At 46.5% G+C, this 17181-nt stretch overlaps 1 protein-coding gene across 2 annotated transcripts in view; it reads left to right on the top strand.

Annotated features, from left to right (window-relative positions):
- Positions 1-17181, top strand: part of LOC126526339 (uncharacterized) — a 91184-nt gene that overhangs the window by 32972 nt on the left and 41031 nt on the right. For both annotated transcript variants that reach the window (XM_072289695.1, XM_050174239.3), the window contains exons 7-10: positions 1810-1897; positions 6585-6715; positions 9338-9422; positions 11770-11888. In XM_072289695.1, coding sequence (XP_072145796.1) covers positions 1810-1897; positions 6585-6715; positions 9338-9422; positions 11770-11888 — 423 coding nt within the window. The remainder of the gene's footprint in view (positions 1-1809; positions 1898-6584; positions 6716-9337; positions 9423-11769; positions 11889-17181) is intronic.

The raw sequence follows: 17181 nt of genomic DNA, 5'->3' as shown, positions 1-17181 counted from the left end.
CTAATTACACACTAACCTCAATAATTCGAACTTAAAGGGGCCCAAAAATTTGTTTGAATTAAAAGAAGTTCCAATTAAAGCAAGCTAATTGAATGGAGGACTTACCTGCAGTGGGGCATGTGCACTGAGCTAACACATGAGTGGGAAGCTCCACAAGATTCATTCACACATATTTACAGATTACAGTCAATGCCTGATTTTTCAGACTCCATAGGGGCTGTGAAAACGTAAAGAAATATGAACTGCCAAAAAAAAATGAATGCATGCCTTTTATTGTTCCCAAGGGCTCAAATCGTCACAGGCACGTCTGAAGTAGCTCTAAAGGCCTGCCAGTACACTTATATGGCGAATCAGTGCTCATACTGTGATAGGAGACGGCGGGTGCATGCGTGTATAATTAAAGGTTGTGTATTTGGCTCATGTTGGAAAATTAAGTCTTTCCCTCTGGCTGGCTGTCGTCGCCAACCTTTGCCTTATTATACATCATCAAATGGACGAGAAGAAAGGGGGTTAACCGAGCGGCTCGATTTTTATTTGTCATATCATAAGAAGCCAACAAACACTGACACCAAGGACAACATAGAGGAAATTACTTGTGCTTAATAAATGAAATAAAGAGACGATAAATTAATGGAAATTAAAGTGGATGAAAAAACAACTTGCCGCAGGTGGGAACCGAACCCACAACCTTCGCGAAGGTTGTGGGTTACAGAAACAGGCATATCTGTTTGCATTTTTGCAGATTGTCTTTGTCACCTCTGCAGTGAAGAAGAGTAGAGAGAAATCCCACACCGTTGTAAACTGTCTTGCGCTGCTCCATGGTGCCTGGCCGAGATGTGCTATGGGCAGCCTCCTTAGCGTGAACAGAAGTTACTTTGTTGCCGGTGGCAGCGCATCATAACGTTATGAAGTATGCACCCTGAAGATGATCACTAGAACTCTCAGCTGCTGTAAAAACATAGGCAGACAAGCACGCACAAGAAAAGAGACCACTCAAGGGTGTAAACGAAACTCGCCGGTGAACAGCTGCGGATTTCCCAGGCTGACTCAAAACATTGTCGCCGTCAGAGCTTGTAACTGCTTTGCTGTCATCTTCGGAATCTTAACTCGAGTCCTCATCACTAAATACAAGTGCGGGTGCAGCATAGTTTTGAGTGGCACGGTTTTGAGTGGCATGGTTTTCTAGCGGCGCAGCCACGCGGGACGACGCCATGGGAGCGACTTTCAATAACTGCGTAGTGACACCGGCAGGGCCCCTTGCCGGGATTTCACGAGAGAAGCGAAACCAAAACTCTTGGAAACTGGTTGAAAATGCCAGGTCCACATGTTGGACATGTGGTGGACCTTCAGAGATGCACTTTGGTAGAATAAAACGACTCGGATTCCAAACCAAAGCTCACTAGTGAACATCTGGCGGACAGCAAAGCCGGCAATATAATTTAATTCTTGACTTGCTGGGAGCACGTCCGCATCAAGATTTTCAGTTTGCTATGGGCAATGCTTAATCTCTGAGGTCATTTTGAGGAGTCGTGCTGGTTCTCAGCATCTTGAGTTATGGGTCATTGCCAGTGAGCGTATGTTTATTTTTTAAGTTTTGGTATGAAAACTGTGTTTTCTAGCTTTTCGTGATGCATTCACTCATATTCACTCATATTTCAAACGTAAAATTTTCCACATAGGCTGCTGTATTTTTATGCTATCTCAAACTAAGAATTTAATGTAAAAAGTATTGTTGCAAGTGGCTTTTAAGTAAAATATGATTGGCAATGAGCCCTTTAATTATTTTTTTTTTGTGGTGGAAATGTGCAGGCTTCTGCGGCACCCACATCTTCTTCAGCTGCTTGGTCGCTGCCTCGAGTCAGACCCGTTCTTACTCATCCTGGAGGACTCAGTCATGGTGAGTCTGCAGTCATGGTAATTCACACCTTTTGCGCATCATGTTCATTGCATTCAAACATCACTTTACAGGAGCTGGATTGCTTCGTGCGAATGTGCGTGTAACAGAACTGTCGGTAATAAGACCCTTGTACATTATTGCGGAAGGGGCACTGATGTAGCTACTAAGTTCAGCTTGACCGATAGATTGAGTTTCTGGAATGTTAAATGTGTTAGTGCTATTAGGAAGGCTTTGGTCTTCGTACACCAGCAGCTAAGCAAAATATTAGACAGGCCGTGATAACATCTTGAAATTACGGCACTAGCTGTGTGAGGTGTTGTAGATTTAACAGAGTCTGCTCAGCACTGATTATGTTTTTACCGATAAAAACTAGGGATGTGCAAATAGTGAAATGTTGTAATCAAATTTCATTATTTAAAAAAATGAAGTCTTTCAAATTGCACATTTGGAATTTCTAAACAAAGGGTAATACAGTGCAGTCCACTTATAACGATATCAATAAAGACGAAAAATATGATCGTTATAACCAATGATCGCTATATCTGGACTGCAGTTATAAAAAAAAAAAATTTTTTTTAAAACGCGTTTGCGCTCTTTACCTTTGCAGCTCTGAACTCGAATTCGCTACTTGCTCTAAAGAATAGATGATGTATACAGTAGGCCGTGAAAAACAAACTTTATTTCTAGCGCCAATGACCGTGTCAAGGATTAGGCGCACCGAAATAGTCCGAAATCTGCACTTGCTTTTGCGGCAGCTTCAGCTTCACAACCGCGGTGTGCATGGATTCCAGCTGCTGCGCGAACACTGGCGGCAATCCTTTAGCATGCATAAAATCAATTAAGGAGTCGATCGACGACAGTGCACTTTGCGTGGACATCGTGGTCGAGGTCAAGGAGCCACTGTCGCTCTCGTTGTCACTGTCGCTGATGCCGTCACCACCGTAGCACAACTTTGCGTCTGTCGAGACAGCACATCTTCGGCGATCGCCTCGTCGGTGACCTCATCGCAGAACGAGGCAGCACTGTCTGCAGTCAAAAACTCCTCCTTCGACACACCACCTGTGTCACCAGTAGGAACGAGCTCCCAGAGCTCGGTTATGTCAGCGACTTCCACCGGGTCGGTCTCAGCGGGTTGGGGAAGTTCGCCCTTACGCAGAAAGCCCGCCTTCTTTAAGCCATTGGTGATGAACCACTGGTAAAGCGCCTCTTCAACATCGGCGTACAAGGGGTCTCTAACCCCTTTTCCGCTGATCGGAATGGCCGCTGATAGCTCCTGCCTTCACAATCGCGGTGCTCCCGGTTTTCAAGATGGTTGATATCGTTAACTGGACGAGCTCATACTTCTTCACGAGGGCGCTCACCTTGAAGCCGCATCGAGAGTCCTGCAAAATATCCATCTTCGTGTCAAGCGACACAGCTTTCCGCTTTGTCGGCGCCATCTTCGAACTGGGTTGAACCGTTGGTTGCACGCTGCTTCGGTGGCGTCAGCCTGCTATCGCGAGAGAGATGTGGGACGGGCGCCACCGCGCCGCTTTGCTTGTCGCTTCTTTTTTTCTTTCTCTCTCTTTCGGAGAGACTGTGGCCGACGCGCATGAAGCAGCTAGCGCCATCTTGTGGCGCGCTGCGCCAACGTTGGCTGCGCCTACTCGTGCGCGGGCGGGGCGAGACGCGCTGCGCGGTAATGGCGGCAGATACGAACTTACGGAGGTAAACATCGCCTCGTCTCGACATCGTTCGTTTCAGGGAACTAAGCAACGCAAACGTTACGATTATTTGGCACGGAAAACGCCGTCCAGACTGCAAAATTTTGATCGTTATATCCGATATGCGGTGAATAACCTATCGTTATAAATGGTTTTTTTCCCCATAGACCTAATGCATAAAATGACACTCTCATGTCGACCCATCGTTATAACCGATATATCGTTATATGTGGTATCGTTATAAGTGGACTGCACTGTACTATAAGGGTTGCATAGACTCCGTTTGTAGCAGAAGGCTCATTTACATTATTTGACACCACTAATGCCAACAATGTGAAGTGAAAAGTGAACTGAACTAGTACACTTGACTTCTGTTAATTTGACCAGGACGGAACCGACTAAATGGTGAAATCATCCTCCGGGTCGAATGAAATAAGATGCATAAAAAATGGCAAATCTCACTGTCGATTAATTTGGCAGCATTTGCCAGTCTAACACGCCCCTGAATCATATGTCCACTCACTTTCTATGTGTTAGAAGTAGAAAACTAACACAGAAAATGCAATAAAGCTCCTGAACAAAGTAGACACCTGATTTTTAGCCAGAAAATTGTTGCAAAATGGTGGCCAGCTTCCTAAAGTTGGCATTGCTGCACGGTTTTTCATGTCAGTTTCGCCGCAGTACATTTGTGTTATGCGGTAAAGCATACAAATGCTGTGGAGGTTGTTTTGGTTTTGTATCTGATTGCACCACGCAGGTGACTTTCGGTCCAATTTTTCTGGGAAAAAAAAAATTTAGAAGGCAGGTGCTAGAATCGGGTAAATGCCATAATCAAGCATACCTGCCAACCCTCCCGATTCGCCCGGGAGACTCCCGATTTTTTACTGAACTTTCTGATTGTACGATCACTGTCTTATATCTCCCGAAAAGGGGTCTCTGTTCACGCAATAATGATTTTTACGAAACCGGCACCGCGGAATCTACAGCCACATCATAATCGTTCAGCATCGCCAACAACGGCCGCACCAGCACCATCGGTATCATCGACTAAGCAGCCAACTACGGTGCCCAGTAAAGCCGACCAAAGCGAGAGCCAATGTAGCTCTTGCATTTCATGCATGCCTTCCTCCATGGTGCATCTTGTTGCTGCTGCTTGTGTGTATGATTAGTGTTGGCTAGGCCGTGTGTGCGGTGCACCATGTGAAGTTAGAAACCTCGTGTGCTTGATGCCATGGCACTATCAAAGCCAAAGAAAAGGTATTTGCAGAAGTTCTTGCGATCTTACACTTCTGAATTTCCGTGCTTTGTGACATCAAGGAGAACATTTTGCATTTTATACAACGTGTGGATGCGATGTCAGCGTGCTTCACGGTGGCAAAGGCGACTTCAACCTGCACGTTTCTATGGCGAAGCGTCAAAGCTATGTTCGCACCGATGAGCAGCAAGACAACGTAGTGAACTTTCTCTGGAACAACTGCAATGACAGTGTCATACGTATGGATTGCCTGTTTACGGGATTCCTCACCGAACACAACCTACCCCTTAGTGTCAGCGACCATGTTGGGCCTCTTCACCGGAAAATGTTTCTGAAATGCGACAAGGCGAAGCGTTCTGGATGTGGATGCAACTCTGAAGAATGTGGAGGTGGCCAACCTGAAATTTATTTCACAGGCATCGCTCTCGAGTCTTCGTTTCTTTATTCAGAGTTTCCCTCAGCTGCTGCCCTGAGATTCCGATGAATCTGCTGAAGACGCTTTAGCTGCTCTCGAAGCTGAATTTGCCACACTACAGGCGTACAGTCTTCCAGACATTCTGAATGTAGAAAGGTGGGACATGCAGTGGTCTATGGTTGGCAAAATGAAAAACACTGATGGAAAACATGTTTCACCGAGTTGCTAAGGTGATGCTGGATTTACTCGTGATACCGCATAGCAACGCAGAGTGTGAGAGGATCTTTAGCACGGTGCGAAAGACTAGGACTGAATTTTGCTCATCAATGTGCTACACAACCCTCCAACACTTGCTGCTAGTGAAGAGCCATGTGGACCAAGAGTAGTGGACCATGTTTTGAGCAAAGCTACTCTGACAACAAATTTTTGAAGTGAGCGAAGTCTGCTACTGCAAGGTCCCTGCAAAAGGACTCAACGAACACAGCCTGGAAGTTTAAACGAAACACCCCCCCCCCTTCCCCCTGGTCCCACCGGGAGTTGAAACAGCGAATCCCCCCCCCCCCCCCCCCTTTGGCGCGAATAAAAAGTATCCCGATTTGTGATCTCGCCAGGTTGGCAGGTATGATCATGACATTCTGAGCTGCAGTTATTGCTTGAAAAGCTTCCTAGGGCAGGTTGAAAAGATGCATTTTGATCGGATATCACGTTTGATTGGATACGACGTGTATACAACGCATTCACTGTCCCCTAAGCTCCGCCAAGGCAAACACAGCGCCACTACAGGGGTCACCATAGTGGTGAGGCATGTGTCTGCTGAATGTCCAATGTTGAATTATCCGCAAAGGCCAATTTGAGGATCGAAATAACCAAAGTTTGGACCTATAGAAATGCATGAGCGCCGGCCAGGACCTTGGGTCAGGCTTGACTTAAACGAAATATTGAATTAACCAGAGTCAAATTAATGGGGGTCTACTGTATTCAAGAACTTCAACTATAAAAAGAATCTCAAATCAAATGACAGTCTATTTGATTCCTATTAGAAATTAAAAATAGTTGCATGCCCCTAAAGAAGTGTATTAAATTGCATTAGAAAGCAATCGTGATTCGGTTTGATGACTTTTGCAGACATTTCCTGTGCGAAAAACTAGCCCGGAAATGCGAGAATATTAAGGAATCTACAATGTGATACGGACACTGTCCGTCTTCACTTGGGCATGAAATAAAGAATGCAAGCTTGATTCAATGTATCTTTCTCTGCTGTATGTGAGAGTGACTTTCCAGTCTAAATTGACTGTCCCTCCTCCACGTGTGCAGGACTTGAAGGCGTTCCTCCTGAGCAAGCGCCCCGAGGCCGAGCCCTTCCTGCAGGGTCCGATTCCCTTGCAGGCGGCCTGTGCCATCGCCTCTGCCCTGGACCACATGCACAGGCACAGCTTCGTCCACGTGTGAGTGACCCATTGCAATGCGTGCGGGCTTGCAGGTGCGGTACCTTTTGAACTGCGGTGGTCGGGGCGATGAATTGTGGCTACAGGCTGGTGCTTACATGTTCTATTCCGGCCTTGCTCATGCTCTGTTGCCTGTGAGCACGAGGTGCAGCATTCCTAGATTTCATGCTTAGATTGTGTCTGTGAACGGTTAATGGCACAGTCAAACCTTGTTATGATGAACTCGGATCCAGTGCTATAACCCTTCGTTATAGCTGTTATTTGTTATGAGCATAATATAATTGCTACATGATGGTAATGACAAAACACATTTTAGATTGACTTCGTTATATCCGTGTTCATTCTATTGAGGTTCGACTGTAGTGCATCATTTATTATCAGGCTGCATGTATGTGCCTGTGTACCATTGTGGACAAGTTAATGGAGCATGAAAAAGGTAGGGCTAGCTAGAGTATTCTATCATTTTCACTTCTGTCACATGTCATTGTGGTGTGATCTTGGCTCGCATGCTTACTTTTTCAGGCCTACAGCATCTTTATCTACTGGATACGCATTTTCATGAAGTCGCCATCTCCAGTTATCCTCCTTACGAAGTGCTTGCTTCAACCTTTACATTTGCATTTATTTTGTCCACTGCAGTGTGTAAATGCTGGCAATGCAGTTTGCCACACATTCTGTGATATGTATGCCTTTGTTGCCATTTGTTTGAGTGATCCTTGTTATCTACTATGTTGCCACTTGGTGGTGTTAGTGCAGGCACGGAAACGCTAGCCAAAGAAATGAAGAGAAGAATCACATTGTCATCCTCGTGCAGTTTTCCTTGTGTCAGTACACAATTGCTTGTTCTGGCCTCTGAAATACACGCACAAGCACCACTGCTCTCATAGCTTGTGTAGAACGCAAAACCTTGCAGTAATTGCCCAGGGCTGTTGTCACATGATAGCCCAGTGGGTTAGTGTACCCAACATTGCTGTAATGACATGGGTGCGAATTCCAGTGCTAGCTAGCACTTGGGGGCAAAGTTTTATTTTTCTTCACCCTAAGGGCAATGGTGAAGCTGTGGATGATAAGGTGACCTGACGACAATAAAAGCACGGTATAAGTTAAAGGATGTGACAGAAAGAGTAGTGTTCACATCTGGGGCAGTATTCTTGAGCAGTCAGTTTCGGAGATACTTTCACGTTCACGAGATTTTGCGGGTCTAGTTGAACCCGCTAGCGTTACTCGCGCAATGCTAAGACAGTGTTCTTGGTATTGTGCCAGGAATGGTGTCGCTTGTAGGTGCCGATGTGTCAAAATCTTGCGAAAGGAAAATTATCTCCGTCCTGTCCGTAATTGTATTGAAATTTATGGAATACCAGGTTACCAAAGACATTTGCGTGAGTGGCTTCATTGGTGGTGCCATCTTGCAGCACAGAGTTCAAACATTGCGGATACTGAGCTATAATTGCGGCAACCAACCATATTATAGTTAGCTGCTGGTGCAAAGAGTTGGCAGCGATGTAATTGTTAGCATTTTTCTCTTTTTTTGTTTACCTTCAACGAGAACAGCCACATAACAAGATAATTTCTTGGACAAAGCCTCTCGAGATGATGCTACCCGCATTGTTACTGCTGTCTGGGACTCCGCAACCCTGTATTCCGTACATGGTAGTGTGTGTACGGACAAGCGAAAACTCTGTTGGTAAAGCTTTTGCTCCTTGTTGTGGCTTTACAGTTGCCTTTCTCTAACGGAGAGAAGTCATTTGTATTTTGCTTATCACTGTAGCGTGCAGTATTGTCGTCATGACCAGTGCTAATTACCATGGTTGTAAAACATTCTGTAGGTTTGTGGCGGGTACATACAGTGGCGGCTTGGCTGCTGTGACATTCTACCAGTGCGCATGAGCGGTTACATTTGGATGCAGATTGTGAATGCAAGAACACCAAAGTGCACGGATTTATGTCCACATTAAAGAACCTCACTTGGTTGATAGTCGCTCTACATTATTCATATCTGTAATGAAAAAAAAAGCACTCTTAGAAAAAAATGGCATCGCAGCTGTCGCCTTGCCATCTTCTCATAAGCTAGCCAGCTTTTGCTTTGTTGAGATTAGAGCACTCTGTGAGCACTTCATGCACCACATTGAACAGTGGTGCAAACCATTACCTAGTAAATGCAATGCTTCACACATTCGAACAGATTTCTTGAGGTGATGGAGCTTCTCTACGGTAAGGTTGTTTTACACTTCACAGAAGAATATTGTACTGTTTCGAGAGATCTGTACCTGTCAAGAGATCTTCATTGCTGCACATTCGTGGGCATTTGTATGGCCAATGTGTTGTGGCTACTTTTTCGGCTAGAAAATTGGCTCGAATCTTACTCCAGATCCATGTTTGAGCCAAAGCCTATACCGAAACTTACATTGTGGCTGAATGTGAAACCGCTTTCACATGCCTGCCATAAACAAGCAGGCTTAGAGATGGTTTTAATCTGCACATAGATTGTCCACCACCGTACTTCAATTTAGTAAACTCATTACAAAAAAAAATTGGCTTTATATATTGCAACACATAGTCAGTCTGGAGCCCTACACTATCAGGTGTTAAACCCTGTCCACCCGTGGTTGATCTGTGGTGCAGTGACCTGGCAGCCCGCAGCTGTGTCATTGATCGGAACCAGGTCGTCAAGGTCGGTGACTATGGCACCTCCCTGCAAGCTTACAAGGTGGGTGTTGGGCACACTGCCGCAGAACGATGAAGCACTTGCATGGTGAGCAAAAAAAGGAAGTGCACTAAGTTGATCTTTTGTATATTGTTTTGGCTGTTTACATAGGTGCACTATAGAGGGCTATGGCCACACTATGCGCATGTCCTTGACAATTCTTTCCTATTAGTAACTGTATAGTATAATGTTGCACTGCAAATGTCGCACAAACACGTACACTCGCATAAAAAACTAGAAAAAAAGGACTTTGTACACTAACAACTGTTTATACAGTTGCTTACGCTCGTCATTCACATAGTCTAAAAGCTTGTTAATTCACAACTCATTATTTCGAAATTTCGGATAATTTGAAGTAGCCGCCGAGGTCTGTCCAGCAATGTATTGAAAGCAATATGTAACACATCTTGCCAATTCACACTGAAATGCACACTGCCACCGATAATTCGAACTCTGCGCCATCGTGGATGGGGAGAGTGCTAGTGCGTCGCCACGTGGGGCTGTGCAGCTTTGTTTTTTCCATCTGTAGCCCTTTGTTTAGGCCTGACTGGAGAGATAAGTTAAGGAGGGATAAAAGTTAATGGAGAATACCTTAGTAACTTGTGATTCACTGATGATATTGCCTTGCTTAGTAACTCAGGGGACTAATTGCAATGCGTGCTCACTGACTTGGAGAGGCAAAGCAGAAGGGCGGGTCTAAAAATTAATCTGCAGAGAGCTAAAGCAATGTTTAACAGTCTCGGAAGAGAATAGCAATTTACAATAGGTAGTGAGGCACTGGAAGTGGTAAGGGAATTCATCTACTTAGGACAGGTAGTGACGGCGGATCCGGATCATGAGACTGAAATAATCAGAAGAATAAGAATGGGCTGGGGTGCGTTTGGCAGGCATTCTCAGATCATGAACAGCAGGTTGCCATTATCCCTCAAGAGAAAAGTGTGCAACAGCTGTGTCTTACCAGTAATCACCTATGGGGCAGAAACCTGGAGGCTTACGAAAAGGGTTCTACTCATGTTGAGGACGACGCAACGAGCTATGGAAAGAAGAATGATGGGTGTAACGTTAAGGGATAAGAAAAGAGCAGATTGGGTGAGGGAACAAACGCGAGTTAATGACATCTTAGTTGAAAAAAAAAAAAAAAAAGAAATGGGCATGAGCAGGACATCTAATGAGGAGGGAAGATAACCGATGGTCATTAAGCGTTACGGAGTGGATTCCAAAGGAAGGGAAGCGTAGCAGGGGGCGGCAGAAAGTAAGGTGGGTGGATGAGATTAAGAAGTTTGCAGGGACGACATGGCCACAATTAGTACATGACCGGGGTTGTTGGAGAAGTATGGGAGAGGCCTTTGCCCTGCAGTGGGCGTAACCAGGCTGATGATGGCGATGATGATGACTGGAGAGATGTGTTTCCGCCTGGTCAGTCATGGCCAACGCCTCTGTTGCATGTCGCTTCTCTCCTGTGAGTTTCTGTATAAAGCTCAAGGGCGATAAAATCGTTGCCGTGCGCCGTATGCTGTATGTACGAGAGAAAGCGTGGGAGGGTTAGCCAGCAAACACGGCTCAATCTTCCGTGCGCGAGCGAGAAAGGAGGCGCGGATGCGTGCCCTCTCCTCTCACGCACGAGGACAGGGATGAAGCGGAATGTGGGGCGGGGGGGGGTTTCTTTCCTGGCGGCTGCTGCTTACTGCGCAGCCATACGGGCGCCTTATCTTGAAAGCGATCTGTGACGTGGCCAAAGTGCGTGCCCGCATGGGCCTTGTCTTCAAAGCGATCTGCGATGTTCTTAGAGCGCGCATAGTGCTGGTAGCTTCGTATGTGATATCCGTTCTACGTTTCGTTCCTGTTGAAGCGAGAGCTATACGAAGGTCAATTCGCTCACTGCAACTGCCGCGATTCCTCACTCCAGCGTTTTTCAGCGAGTTTCCGTGGTCATTGAGTGAGATGAGTTCATGTTTACCTGTGCGTGCGTGACACCATACTTGCTAACTTAGTTCGTAAGCAAATGTATACAAGTTCATATGGCCGATAAAACTACTATCCTTGCTTTGTATAGTTATCTACTAATTTTCTATCGCAATCGATGCTTCGCTTTTCGGGCGAAACTGCAAAATTTTTTTACTGCGACAATCGGTGCGATGAATGCACAGACAGAGCAAGAGCCATCTCAACGTCGGGCGCCTCGTACTGCGTTTGCCGCGTCCGGTTACATTGACTGCTCCAGTGATTCGAAGTATAGGCATTGTTCACACCAATGTGGCGTAGTGTGTATGCGCTACGTCACGTTTGGTCTCGGTCACTCACCTGTGACTCTAAGAAACCAGTTGCACCCGTTACCATGTCCCTCTCGCAGGAGGACTACCACCTGGTGGGTGAGGTGGCTGTGCCACTGCGGTGGACTGCCCCGGAATCCCTGCACTGCACCGACCTGGCCCTGGAGGCCCGGGAACTCAGCAAAGAGGCCAACGTCTGGTCAGTGGCCACTGTCTCTGCTAGTCGTTTTAACCTCCACTTGCATGCAATCTTTAGAAAACTGCATATTTGGCTCGTATGTTACAAACTACTTTTGTGTAATTATCAGTGCCTGATTCAGCACGAAACAGTTGTAGAACCTCGTTCATACGATCCCGTTACGTAAGATTTGCTGGCGCCAACATTCGCTATTGAGAACAAAAAAAAATTTTTTTTGCCGGTTCATATGTTTCCGGAAAACATGCCCTCTTCGGCACCAACGTTCAGTACATCGGCAAACTGCGATCATGTGATACGTTTTCTGGCTGCTAGATCCCGTGCAAACAAGAAAAGGAGCGAGGCACGTGCGATGAACAACAGTAGCCGTGGCAGCTTCACCACAATACTCACCGGCATGTCTCACGTGAAAATGTCGGCATGCACTCAGTTTCGTATTCATGCACCAGCAAGTCTCATCCCAGCTTGCCGCACACTGCATTCATAGTTATCACTGCCAACCCTATTGCGATATGCTTCTTCAGCTATATGTCTACAGTGTTTGGGGTGTAGTGCCATTGGATGCATGCTGCATGCTTTTAGTAGGAAAAAGTGATGTGGGTAGGCAATAGTAGGCGATGGGGGAGTCACATTTCGCTGCGGTGGCATCCGGCATTGTGCACCAGCTCGATATCGTTTCGGTTTCCTTTTGCTGACTTAAAACACTGAGCAGTAGGAAATTATACTTGTGTCGGGCTGCCAAAGCCCCACCAACTCAACACGCGTCGACGTCTTATGTCTCGTGCCGTCTAGATTCGCGCAACACTTTGCATTACGTAGACGTCAACTACAGTTGCGTCTGTCAAATTTTTTCATTACTTCGGATTGTACATTTTCCTGATTAGTAAATGTTTTCTTGAATTTTTTCCCAAAACATATAAACAAGGTTCTACTGTACTTCAAATCAAATGTACAACAAGCTGTGGCAGTGGCGAGCAATTGCTGGAACAACCTGAACTTTGAGTGAGCATCGTTCTCGTGCCGTCTAACCAACTGATGACAGCTTGGTTTTGTTTTCGGTAGTGAATTCCTGCTTTTTTTGCTGCCCTTGGTGGCAGCGACGGCAGCTTCATAGATGCACAATTCGGTTGTGATTGGGGAGCTCGCTGGGGCTTATAAAGTTTTTTGCGTCTCAGGTGTGAAGCTGCAATTGGGCAAATCACGCGCTTTTAGAGCAAGCGAGGGAACACGTGGGTGCTATTTACTATGGAGCACGGTGATGCAGTGGTCTTCTCCAGCGGTTGCCCTGCGTGTATTCTGCCGTGGCTGCTTGCATGCTTCGTTGCTGCCCGTCATCATGTGCTCTGCTCCACTTTCCAGTGACTGCGATGGTTCGACACACTTTCTCGAGTCTTCGCTATTTCTACGATCACTTGCCGTGCCTTCTACGTGGATAGTTTCATGTAGTCTGCCCAATTGTTGTGTGATCGTACATGATGGGTGGCATGAAGCTACAAGCGTTCAGTCAATGGATCGGGGTGTGGAAGCGTTCCACAAAGTTTGTCAGCATGACAAAGCAGGCTGCCAATAACGATTACATTGACCCTTTTGGCGGCATAGCTTCTGTACTAACGGTACAAAATAATGATTGCATCGAGGCTGCCGGCGACATATCTACTGAATCATCGGCTCGAGAATGTATCGTTGCATGTGTGCCTGGTGGCTGAGTGCATCAGCCTCGGCAATCACATCTTTTGCATCAACTAGGCCAGAAAATAAAGCCAGAAGAAGCAGCAGGGGGAAAACCGTGAACAAAGACACCTGTAGCTATTCTGCGAGCTCATTTTAAGCCTAGAAATGTGCATGCAACTTTCAAGGGCTGTTTTATCGAATTGAACTTTTGCCTGGTCTCACTATTGAAAGCAGTGATATCTCAGGGACCGTATATTGCATCTCCATTACTTTTTTATTCTGTGATGCTGTACTTGAATAAGTTTGAGGGCAAGACGGTCCTTTGTTTTTCCATATGCAGTGAAACCTCGAATTAACCAACTTCGGTATAACAAAATTAAGGAAGTAAACTTTTTATAACTTCTAGTCTATAGGATGCAATGTATTTAGAACCTCAATATAACAGTGTGCTTACACAGTCTACTTTCATTAGTTCGACCCTGACGAAACCGTCGAAATAGATACAAGTTATCTGGCAGGTGCTTCATATTCATATGTTTTGGCATATAAAAACCGCAAAACATATTTTTGAAATTCTTTTACTTGTGCTCTTCCCATTATTCATCTGTTTCATGCTAAGAATAAGCACTTAGATTGGAAGCAGGTAAAATGATATACAGTGTAGACTGCTTATAACGTAAGTTGTGGGAGTTGTAAAAATCCATGCTTTAAATGATACCGCGTTATAACCAAAGCATGCTTTTTTCGGCTTTTGTCTATGCCAAACGGATCACCCACCTTTCAGACACAATTTAGTACATATTTCACTCATGTACTCATGCAACACAATCGCAACACAGCACAGAAACCAAGTTCATTTGACAAGTGCGGCATTAGCGGAAGAACGCTGTTATTTATATATGGAGATTTTTTTTAACAGTGCTTCGAACAATTTCATCCTCTACAAGGCTTAAGCACTGAAGAGCTTTCTCACTCAAACTATTTTTCACGCAGTACATCTTCACTTTGCTGAGGTATTTGAAAGCGTTTTGCACGGGACATCTGGGTCTGGCCTCGGGTCGACATTGTTGTCCGACTCGTCTTCGGTTGCAAGCTCCGCGCTACCATGCACCGCTGCGACGATCGCATCATTCATGCTCGCTTCCTCACAGACGGGAAGGTCCGACTCACCGGCATCGACATATTCTTGGAAGGTGTCTGTGGTGGAAACAAACTTGCTTTCAACGAGGCCGGACCACACGTCGTTGGCGTTGACCGTCTCATCGGCAACATTGTCGCTCGGCTCACCGGCGGCAAGAGCCTCTGCATTGCGCACGAAGCCTGCTTTGTTGAAGCACTTGCTTATTGTGGTGACTTTTACCTACTACCACGAAGTGGCAACCAAATCAATCGCACCCCTTAAATTCACTTTAAAGGCACGTTCACACCGAAGGCGGAGCGGACAAGCGGCCAAGCGGCCGCGGATTTTCCGCTTTGCGGAGATTTTCCGCTTTGCGGAAAATACGCGGCCGCTTGGCCGGATCGCGCCCGGACCGATTTTTTCCGCGCGGACAAGTTGGCCGGTTTGGCCGCAGCCAATCAGAGCCCGACGCTGAGGAAGCGCTGGTGAACGAATGTAAACAAATGCATTTCTCTGGGCTTTTCGCTTATGTTCTTGAAAAGCGTAAAAAAGGCAAGTTGGGCCAGTTGGTTGGGATTCATAGTAAGGTTTGTTAGAGCGCAACACAAGACAAGCACAAAAGAAGGTATAAAACGACGACACGGCACCGTGTCGTCGCTTTATACTTTTTTTGGCCCTTGTCTTGTGTTGTCGCTTTTCAATATTTGTAACAGCGCTACGCAAGGGGCGAGTAAAATGCCAACGATCTCGTCTTCTTCGTCTGAGCTCATCATTTTGCAGAAGTAGATGGCGGACGGGAGCGCGCCAACGCACGACGAAAAAAATATCGAAAGTGTGCGTACAAACAGAAAGTGCCGCGAGATGGCGGCACGTCCCTGACATTGCTAAAGAAACTGCGAGATGCCCCGCCTTCCGTGCGACGCGGGACGCCAGGCAAGCTTGTCCGGTCTGAACAGGCGTACGCGCTCACCGCCTCGCCGCGTTGAAAATCCGCTTGGCCGCTTAGACGCGCCGCTTTCGGTGTGAATGTGCCTTAAGGGGCTGCTGCTGCCACATGCTCAGTAGTAGTCTTTTGCAGATGCATTTTTTGTTAAAGTGACTTTACGGTTGCGATGACACCCTGGTCGAGCGGCTGACATTTTGCAGTCGTGTTGGCAGGCAGAAACTTCAGCTTGACTGCAGTCAACTTTGGCTTGATGTTGTGGGCCATGAAATTGTCGAGAATGAGCGTGACCTGTTGCTTCTCTGCCACCATGTCCTCATCGAACTTGCAAAGCCAGCTTGTGAACATGTCTTGCATCATCCACGCCTTTTTGTTGGATTTGTATGTCACTGGCAGACACGCTCGCTTCTTAAAGCAATGTGGCCTCGCTGATTTTCCAATGACAAACAGGCGGTGCTTGTCGCTTCCATCCATGTTAGCGCAGAACAACACAGTTATGCGCTCTTTTGAGGCCTTGCGGCCAGAGCGGGCTTCGCCTCTCAGTGTAAGAGTGCGGTTGGGTAGAAGGTTATAAAATACGCCAGCTTCGTCGGCATTGTATATACGTCTCTGTTTGTATACGTGGACAGCATGGTTTCTAAATTTAAGCAAAGCCAGACTACAATGGACTCGTCGTTGACATCACCGCTTTCACCGCACACCACTTTGCAGCTGTTACCATGGCGATCGTTGAATCGCTGGATCCATCCATTAAGTGGGTTCAAGTCGTCGGGGCCTAAAAGAGCACCAAGGGACTTGGCTTTTTGTTGCAGCATGGGGCCACTCACTGGTATGCTCTGAGCCCTAACTTCACGGAACCATCTGAAGAGCGCTGCGTCTACATCTTCATACTTCAACGTTTTGTGTTCTCTTCTGTGACAGGGAAGACGAATCTTGCTGCAGTTGCTGCCGCAATTTGTCCTTGTTCTTGTATATGGTCGACACGGTTGTGTCGGAAGCGCCGTATTTGGCCGCCACTGACGCCTTCTTCAGCCCACTTTCTATGTCCCTTATAACGCATTCCTTCGTCTCCAGCGATAAGGCATGCCTCTTACTCGCACCACACGACGAGATCACGACGAAATCACGACAAGCACACTTCAAATGCAACAGACCGAAAAAAAAAAAGTGCGCTGTCGCCGCTATCACATCTACTCCGCACTCCATGCAGTGCGCACCCTGATTGGACACTGCTATAGGGACGAAAACACTCGCCCTCCTTCCTCTAAAGTCTCCTGCCCTTCTCCTTTTTGTTTCGCTTTTCGCCGCTGGTCTCTACGCGTGCGTCCACGCTCCCCCTTCTCTGTGTTCACACGCCCAGCAACCGTGCGGTCTGTGCTCATTGCCTCTGAGAAAAGGCCGTGCTCCGCGCACCGATTTCATCGTCATGCGCTTAAAGGAACCGCGCTATAACCGGTATTCTGTTTCGTGCGCCTATGCAATAAACGGTCTGCCTGTACATTGAGTTCTGTGGGAGATATATAGGTGGTAAAAAAAAAAACGCTCCATAACTGGTCCCATGC

Source organism: Dermacentor andersoni, chromosome 8 (genome assembly GCF_023375885.2).
Source record: "Dermacentor andersoni chromosome 8, qqDerAnde1_hic_scaffold, whole genome shotgun sequence".
Taxonomy (NCBI): domain Eukaryota; kingdom Metazoa; phylum Arthropoda; class Arachnida; order Ixodida; family Ixodidae; genus Dermacentor; species Dermacentor andersoni.
This window is presented reverse-complemented; position numbering and strand designations above follow the sequence as displayed.